The sequence below is a fragment of the Balaenoptera ricei genome, chromosome X (genome assembly GCF_028023285.1).
Source record: "Balaenoptera ricei isolate mBalRic1 chromosome X, mBalRic1.hap2, whole genome shotgun sequence".
Classification (NCBI taxonomy): Eukaryota; Metazoa; Chordata; class Mammalia; order Artiodactyla; family Balaenopteridae; genus Balaenoptera; species Balaenoptera ricei.
In genome coordinates this window covers 73,804,464-73,814,446 of record NC_082660.1, presented here as the reverse complement: position 1 = coordinate 73,814,446, position 9,983 = coordinate 73,804,464, and the positions used below count along the sequence as shown (strand labels likewise).

Here is a 9,983-nt window from a genome sequence, read left to right as displayed (position 1 = left end):
GGGTAAAGGTGGTCAAAAGCTGCAATTTTCCAATAATAAAATAAATAAGTCATGGAGATATAATGTACAGCATGGTGAGTATTGTTAGTAATACTGTATTACATACTTGAAAGTTGCTAAGAGAGATTTTTTTTTTAACCAGTCATCTTTTATTGGGTGTTAATTCTCCGTTAGGATATGAAAGGATTCAGGGGTGCCCGGCAAAGGTCATGGTCAAGAATGCAGAGTGCACCCTCTTCAGTGGTACTCACGTGGCTGCTCATGTTCAAGTTCCTTGTAAGAACAGCAGTAGTTGAAAATCACATAAGCTGCCAGCACCATAGAAAGCCCAGCGATGCTCGCTTTCTTCACATTGAAATACTTGTTGTAATACCAGTAATAACCTCTTTGAAACGCTCCAGCAATGCCTTTAGGGATGAAACCCCACATTATTATCCAGCTAGGCAGCTCCTTTAATTTGACATCCAGGAGCTTCTTCTCCTTCAGTGGTACAACTGATGTCATCTTAGAGTCCTGTCTGTCTGCTCCAACATGAACTCTTCCATGTTGAGCAAGGTTTGAGGCATAACTAAAGGCCTTCCCACATTCTTCATCTTCATAGGGTTTCTCACCACTATGAATTCTCTGATGCAAAAAAAGAGATGAATTTTTCCAGATATAAATGTCTTTCTATCACTGATTATTTTATAACTTGAATCCAAATCTGTAATCCAGCTTCTTGTCTCTTCTTTCACAACCATTCAGTGTTCTCCTCCTTGTTCCAGTAACACAATTATGTCTGGCTCATAAATGGAATGGCCCACTAAGACCAAATTACTATTGTTCTCCATCATCACATCATAGTACAACTTCTTCTGAACAGGATCAAGAAATTCCCACGCATGCTGAAAGAACTCTATGGCCACATCTCTGAAAGTTATTGCTTCATAGGCCATGGTTTTAGACGTGCAAGAGCTGATCAGTCCTCAGGGTTTATTTACCAGAAAAAAAAACAGAGTCCAGAAAACCCAGACCTGAGATTGGGCAGCTTGGTCTGTTGTGAGCACATCTTCCTTCTCCCATGTCTAACTTCAAGACTGAAAAGAGGTCATATCATCCCAAGGAGAAACTCTTTTGTGACTGTCCCTCATGGGCTGTGCACAGTCATTTCTGCAGCGACTTACACGGGTTTCTCATTGGATGGTTGCTACTCACAAGCAGTTTGCAACAAGGAGCCTGGAAAAAGGCCCAAGATGGAAGTTACCTCGTCAGTTGTGGTCTATACCACATTTCTTTATCCATTCCTCCATCGATGGACATTTAGGTTGCTTCCATGTCCTGGCTTTCATAAATAGTACTGCAGTGAATATTGGAGAACATGTATCTTTTCGAATTATGGTTTTCTCCAGTTATATGCCCAGGAATGTGATTGCTGGATCATATGGTAGCTCTATTTTTAATTTTTTAAGGAACCCCCATACTGTTCTTCATAGTGGCTGTAACAATTGACATTCCCACCAACCTTTTAGGAGGGTTCCCTTTTCTCCACACCCTCTCCAGCATTTATTGTTTGTAGATTTTTTGATGATGGCCATTCTGACTGGTGTGAGGTGATGCCTCATTGTAGTTTTGATTTGCATTTCTCTAATAATTAGTGATGTTGAGAATCTTTTCATGTGTTTGTTGGCCATCTGTATGTCTTCTTTGGAGAAATGTCTGTTTAGGTCTTCTGCCCAGTTTTTGATTGGGTTGTTTGTTTTTTTGATGTTGAGCTGAATGAGCTGTTTGTATATTTGGGAGATTAATCACTTGTCAGTTGTTATGTTTGTAAATATTTTCTCCCAATCTGTGGGTTGTCTTTTCATTCTGTTTATGGTTTCCTTTGTTGTGCAAAAGCTTTTAAGTTTAATTAGGCCCCGTTTGTTTATTGTTTTTATTTTCATTACTCTAGGAGGGGGATCAAAAAAGATCTTTCTGCAATTTAGGTCAGAGAGTGTTCTGCCTATGTTTTCCTTGAAGAGTTTTATAGTATCCAGTCTTACATTTAGATCTTTAATATATTTTGAGTTTATTTTTGTTTACGGTGTTAGAGAATTTTCTAATTTTATTTTATTACATGCAGCTGTCAGGTTTTCCCAGTAACACGTATTGAAGAGAGTGTCTTTTCTCCACTGTATACTCTTGCTTCCTTTCCATAGATTAGGTGACCATAGGTGCATGGGTTTATTTCTGGACTTTCTATCCTGTTCCACTTATCTATATTTCTATTTTTGTGCCAGTACCATGCTGTTTTGATGATTAAAGCTTTGTAGAATAGTCTGAAGTCAGGGAGACTGGTTCCTCCACCTCTGTTTTTCTTTCTCAAAATTGCTTTGGCTCTTCGGTGTCTTTTGTGCTTCTCTACAAATTGTAAAATTTTTTGATCTATTTCTGTAGAAGAATGCTATTGGTAATTTGACAGGGATTGCATTGAATCTGTAGACTACTTTGGGTTGTATAGTCACTTTCACATTATTGATTCTTCCAATCCAAGAACATGGTATATCTCTCCATCTGTTTGTGTCATCTTTGATTTCTTTCATCAGTATCTTGTAGTTTTCTGAATACAGGTCTTTTACTTCCTTAGGTAGGTTTATTCCTAGGTATTTTATTCTTTTTAATGTGATGGTAAATGGGATTGTTTCCTTAATTTCTTTTTCTGATTTTTCGTTGTTAGTGTATAGAAATGCAACCAATTTCTGTATATTAATTTTGTGTCCTGCAACTTTACCAAATTTATTGATGAGCTCTAGTAGTTTTCTGTTAGCATCTTTAGGATTTTCTATGTATAGTATCATGTCATCTGCAAACAGTGACAGTTTTACTTCTTTTTTCCAATTTGGATTTCTTTTATTTCTTTTTCTTCTCTGATTGCTAAGGCTAGGACTTCCAAAACTATGTTGCATAAAAATGGTAAGAGCAGACATCCTTTTCTTGTTCCTGATCTTAGAGGAGATTCTTTCTGTTTTTCACCATTGAGAATGAAGTTTGCTGTGGATTTGTCATATATGGCCTTTATTATGTTGAGGTATGTCCCGTCTATGCCCACTTTCTGGAGAGTTTTTATCATAAGTGCTGTTGAATTTTGTCAAAAGCTTTTTCTGCATCTATTGAGATGATCATATAATTTTTATTATTCAGTTTGTTAATGTGATATATCACATTGATTGATTTACATATGTTGAAGAATCCTTGCATCCCTGGGATAAATCCCACTTGATCATGCTGTATGATCCTTTGAATGTGTTGTTGGGTTCAGTTTCCTAGTATTTTTTTGAGGATTTTTGTGTCTATGCTCATCAGTGATATTCGTCTAGAATTTTCTTTTTTTTGACATGTTTGTCTGCTTTTGGTATCAGGGTGATGGTGGCTTTGTAGAATGAGCTGTGGAGTGTTTCTTCCTCTGCATTATTTTGGAATAGTTTCAGAAGGATAGGTGTTAACTCTTCTCTAAATCTTTGATAGAATTTGTCTGTGAAGTCATCTGGTCCTGGACTTTTGTTTGTTGGAAGTTTTTAAATCACAGTTTCAACTTCAGTACTGGTGATTGGTCTGTTCATGTTTTCTATTTCTTCCTGGTTCAGTCTTGGAAGGTTGTACCTCTCTAAGAATTTGTCCATGTATTGTAGGTTGTCCATTTTATTGGTGTATAGTTGCTTGTAGTAGTCTCTTAGATTCCTTTGTATTTCTGTGGTGTCCATTGTAACTTCTACTTTTTCATTTCTAATTTTATTGATTTGAGCCCTCTTTTTTTCTTGAAAAAGCTAGAGGCAACTCAAATATCCATTGAGAGATGAATAGATAAACAAACTTTAATATACACATCATAAAATTTGTAATCAAATGGTTTTTAAATGTACAGTTTAGTAGTGTTTATTTTTGGGTTGGCCAAAAAGTTTGTTCGGGTTTCCATACTGTCTTATGAAAACCTGAACGAACAGTGAAAATCTTCCATAAGATTGGGTTTTGGCCGAACCAATATATTCCCATTTTTGTGTAACCAATCTCCAGAAATCTTTTCATCTTGTAAAACTGAAGCTTAATACCTACTAAACTACAACTCTCCATTCTTTTCTGCCATCATTCCCTGGCACCCACATTACTACCTTTTCTAGCTCTCTGAATTTGACTGCTCTAGGTACCTCATACAAGTGGTCATACAAGAATCATACAGTAATTTTTTATTTATGACTGACTTATTCCACTAAGCATAATGTCCTCATGGTTCATCTGTGTTGTAGCCTGTGTCAAAATTTTATTCCCTTTTCAGGCTGAATAATATTCTGTTATACATATATACTACATTTTGTTCATCCATTCATCTGTTGATATACACTTGTGTTGCTTACACCTTTTGATGACTGTAAATCATGTTTCTATGGACATGGGTGTACAAATATCTCTTCAAGACTCTGCTTTCAATTCTTTTAGGTATATATGAACAAGTGGAATTGCTCAATCATATGGTAATTCTATTTTTAATATTTTGTGGTTCCATCTGTTATGATTAATTTTATATATCAATTTGACTGCACTGAGGGATGCTCAGATAGCTGGTAAAATATTATTTCTGGATGTGTTTATGAGGGGGTATCTAAAAGAAATTATCATTAAATCAGTAAACTGAGTAAAAAATATTGCCCTCACCAATGAGACTGGGCATCATCCAGTCAGTTGAGCACCTGAATAGAACAAAATTATGGAGGAAGTTTGAATTTCTTCTCTCTGTAAAGCTGAGGCATCTATTTTCTTCCTCCTTTGTACATTGGTCTTCCTGGTTCTTGGAACTTCAGACTCAGACTGGGACTTGTACCATTGGCTTGCCTTGCTCTCAGGTCTTTTGGTTTGGACTGGTTCTATACCACTGGCTTTCCTGGGTCTCTAGCTTGCAGACAGTAGATCATGGAACTTCTCTGTCTTCATAATCATGATCTGGAGTGCTTCTTGACGAAAAGAGAGTTGATGCTGAAACAAGACTGGGCCATCGGGATAGAATAAATGTATTTTGCATTTGAAAAGGACATGAATTTTTAGGTGCAAGGAGCAGAATGTTATAAACCGAATGTTTGTGTTCCCCTCCCCCAATTTATATGTTGATATCTAATCTCCAGTGTGATGGTATTAGGGGATGGGGCCTTGGGAGATGATTAGGTCATGAGGGCAAAGCTCTAATGAATGGGAATAGTACTCTTATAAAAGGGTTGGTTTTCTGTGAGAATTGTTCCACATGTAGATGTATTTTTGACATGTTTATCGGGGGAGGTGAGTTCCACTTCCTTTTACTCTGCCATCTTGATCTCCCTCTCTCCCGTTTTCCATTTTCTTTGCAATTTTTGTGTGAAGATTTATCTTTTCCTACCGCCTTTTTTTGCTTTGTTTCCATTTTTGCAGGAGTAGGTTTATCTGACTACTTTGCTGATCTCCTCTTGGGCTTCTCCTGTGCTGTGCCCTTGGCAGAGCTGACCTTCCTCTTAGTCATATTTTAAAAATTTTATTTACTTATTTTTTTAATTGGTGTATAGTTGATTTACAATGTTGTGCTACTTTCTGCTTTACAGCACAGTGAATCAGATATATATATATATATATATATATATATATATATATATATATTCATTTTTAGACTCTTTTCCCATATAGGTCATTACATAGTAATGAGTAGAGTTCCCTGTGTTACACAGTAGGTCTTATTAATTATCTATTTTATATATAGTAGTGTGTATACGTCAATCCCAATCTCCCAATTTATCCCTCCCACCTTTCCACCCTGGTAGCCATAAGATTGTTTTCTGTCTTATGCACAAATATTGTATGATATCGCTTATGTGTGGAATCTAAAAAAGGTGCAAATAAACTTACTTACAAAACAGAAATAGAATTACAGTTGTAGAAAACACTCTCAGTAATTTTGGCGGCAGGGCTGGCATGTGCCAGGTGCTTGCTGACCACAGCACGTAGATAACCTTTGCATAGCTGCATGGTTGCTACTGCTTCTCCCACTTTATACTTTTTGGTATTTGTCATTTTGATAGTAGAAAATTTTAACATTTTTGATTTACATTTCTTTAATTATCAATGATGCTAAACAATTTTTCATATGTCCATAAGCCATTTCTTTCTTTTTAAATAATTTTATTGTTCATATTCTAAACTAATTTTTTGGTCAGGATTTGTTATTTCTCTTACATACTTATGAGAATTCTTTATATGTTGAGAATGTTTGCCCTTTTGTCACATGTAGCACAAATTTTTAAACTAGTGTTTCATTGATCTTCTAACTTTAATTATGGTGTGATTTTCCTCATATAAGTTTTTAATTAGTAAAGATTTAGAATTTTATTGTGCATGTTATTCTACAATATGATTTATCTACTTAATAGTATCTATGTCAGGGTACATATATCTAGCTTACTTATTAATATTCATATAGCTTTCCATTATTTGGATATGCTATATTTTATTTAACTAGTCCTTTGTTGATAAACTTTAAGTTGTTTCTAGCTTTTTGCTATAGCAATCATTGAAGCAATGAACTTTCTTGTACATTTATCTTTATGTAAATGATTATGATTAAGTATATTCAGAGGATAATTTTATAGTAGTGGAATTGCTGTATATTAAGAGTAGTTGAATTAAATATTTTAGGAAACATAGCCAAGTTATAGGAGACAGTAGACCTTCATTATTGGAGGTTGATTGAGACTTGAGGAGTGAGTCATCGGCCATTCCAGGAAGAAGAGCAAAAATATATTAAAACATGGAGACTGCCCTCTCCAGAAAAAAAGTGGATGGTTATAAATTTAACTTATACAAAATGTATGGAGGCTATTTGTGGAAGATAAGTTGAAGGGTTAGGGATGTTGCATAAAGCAATTAAGCTCAGTCAATACTTTTATTTTCTGAAACCCTAGAGCAACGACTTTCAAAATGTGTTTCATAAAACCCTAGGAAGCCCAAAAGACTAGAAAAGGGGCAATTCTCACTACCAGCTTCAACCAGAGAAGTTCATATTAAATATTTTTTTATATAATGGGAATCAACATGAGATTTTATTTGATGGATTCTATTGCTGGTTAGTAAAGAAAAAAAATATAATTCTATAGGAAGTGTAGCACCCTTGAAAGTTATAGGACTGGTTTTTTAATGTTTTTGTTCAAGAACACTTATTCTCTTAAAATATTATTGGGTATACTGAGTACTGTAAAGAATTTTCATATTGTGAGTCCTATCTATTGATATTTACCTTATTAAAAGTTAAAAATCAGAAGAAAACATATTTGTATAATACTCTTTTCCTGGATTATTGCAGAGCAATGTTAGGCTGTTTGAGATATTTATTTTTTTCTTTACTTTTTCCTTTCTTCAGCTTTATTGAGGTATAAATGACAAATAAAATTTTAAGATATTTAAAGTGTACAACATGTTGATTTGATGTACATAGGCATTGAGAAAGATTCTCCCCAATTGAGTTAATTAACACATCATCACCTCTCATATTTACCTTTTTTTTTTTTTTAGTGAGAACACAAATTCTACACAAATTCTTAGCAAATTTCAATTATACAATATATAGTTATTGAATCTTGTCACCATATTATACATCAGATGCTCAGAACTTATTCATAGTACAATTGAATGTTTGTACCAAACTCTCCCTGTTTCCCCTAAACCCCAGTATTTGGCAGCCAATTTTCTATCCATGTTTCTATGAATTCAAATTTATTTTTTTGATTCCACATATAAGTAGAATACATACAGTATTTGTCTGGCTCATTTTACTTAGCATCATGCTCTCCAGTTTTGTTCATGTTGTCACAAATGGCAGGATTTCCTTTTTTTTAAATGATGAACAATATTTCATTATAGTCATATATAATATATTCACATATATATCACATTTTCTTTATCATTAATCCATTGACAAACACTTAGGTTGTTTCCATAATTTGGATATAGTGAATAACATTGCCATGAATATGAGAGTACAGATATCTCTTGAAAATAGTGGTTACTTTTCTTTTGGATATATATACCAAGAAGAGGGATTGCAGGAGCATCTGGTAGTTCTATCTTTAAATTCTTGATAAACTTCCATATTGTTTTCCATAGTGGCTCAATCAGTTTACATTCCTACCAATAGGTTACAAGTACTCCTTTTTCTCCAAGTCCTCACAAGCATTTGTTATCTTTTGTCCTTTTGATAATAGACATTCTAAGGGTTGTGAGGCTATATATCATTCTGGATTTGATCCACATTTCCCTGATGATTATTGATGCTGAACACCTTTTTATGTACCTGTTGGCCAACTGTATATCTTCTTTGGTTATCCAGGTCCTTTGTCTATTTTTAAATTGGAATATTTGCTTTTTTTCTATTGAGTTGTATATGTTATTAATACATTTAAGTTATTAGCATCTTATTAGATATGCTATTTGCAAATAGTTTATTCTAATTCATTAGATAGTCTTTTCATTTTGTTGCTGGTTTTCTTTATTGTGCAGAAACTTTTCAGATTGGTGTAGTCTCCCCTGTTTATTTTTGGTTTTGTTGTATTTGCTTTTGTTGTCAAATACAAAAAAAAAAATATTCCCAAGACCAATGTCAAGGAACCTGACACCTATATTTTCTTTTAGGAGTTTTATGGTTTCAGGTCTTAATTAAATATTTAATTATTTAATCCATTTGGAGTTGATTAAGATAGGGGTCCAGTTTCATTTTTTTGGATGTAGCTGTCCAGTTTATTCAACACCATATAGTGAAAAGACGGTCATTTCTACATTGTATATTCTTGGCTTCATTTGTCAACAATTAATTGACTACTTATGCATGGGTTTATTTCTGGGCCTTCTAGTTTGTTCTATTGATCTATATATCTTTTTTTTATACCAATACCATACTCTTTTGATTACCATAGCTTTGTAATATAGCTTGAAATCAGGACGAGTGATGCTTCCAGCTCTGTTCTTCTTTATCAGGGTTGCTCAGGGTATTTGGGGCCTTTTGTGGTTCCATATGAATTTTAGGATTGTTTTTCTATTTCTGTGGAAAATGATATTGGAATTTTGATAGGGTTTGCATTTACTGTGTAGATTGCTTTGGACAGTATGGATATTTTAATAATATTAATTCTTCAAATCCATGAGCATTGAATATTCTTCTATTTATTTTTGTCATCTTCGTTTTTCTTCAACAATGTTTTATTGTTCAGTGTACTAAGCTTTCACCTCTTTGGTTAAATTATTCCTATGTATTTGATTCTTTTTGATACTATTATAAATGGGATTGTTTTCTTTATTTCTCCTTCTGATACTACATTTTTAATATATAGAAACACAACTCATTTTTGTGTATTGATTTTTTATCTTGCAATGTAACTGAATTCATTTATTAGTTCTAAGAGTTATTCGGTGGAGACTTTAGGATTTTCTAGATATAAGATTATGTCTTATGCAACAGATACAGTTTTACTTTTTCCTTTCCATTTTGGATGACATTTTCGTTTCCTTGCTTGGTTGCTCCGGATAGGGATTCCAGTACAATGCTGAATAAGAATGGTGAGAATGGGCACATTTTTATTGCTCCTCTTCTTAGAGGAAAAGCTTTTAACCTTTCACCATAGCTGGTAATGTTTGCTGTGGGTTTGTCATTTATGGCTGTTAGTATGTTGAAGTATGTTCCCTCTATTCTCAATTTGTTAAGAGTTTTATAATAAAAGGAAGTTGTATTTTGTCAAATGCTTTTCCTGCATCTACTGAGATGATAATATGACTTTAATCTGTTATTCTATTAATGCAGTGTATCACATTTATTGATTTGTGTATGTTGAGCCACCCTTTCATCCCAGGGATAAATCCCACTTAGTTATGTGTACAGTCCATTTAATGTATTGGTGAATTAGGTTTACTAATATTTTGTTAAGAATTTTTGCATCTATATTCATCAGGGATATTGGCATATAGTTTAT

General features: G+C 33.9%; 1 protein-coding gene across 1 annotated transcript; it reads right to left on the bottom strand.

Annotated features, from left to right (window-relative positions):
• Positions 1 to 237: 237 nt before the first annotated feature.
• On the bottom strand, positions 238 to 504 carry LOC132357618 (ATP synthase subunit f, mitochondrial-like). The gene has a single exon (XM_059911236.1). It carries the CDS (start codon positions 502 to 504, stop codon positions 238 to 240), a length of 267 nt encoding a protein of 88 aa, XP_059767219.1.
• Positions 505 to 9,983: the final 9,479 nt, after the last annotated feature.

Excerpts from the sequence above, each read along its gene's own strand:
- LOC132357618 (XM_059911236.1), bottom strand. The coding sequence starts at position 504 with ATGACATCAGTTGTACCACTGAAGGAGAAGAAGCTCCTGGATGTCAAA.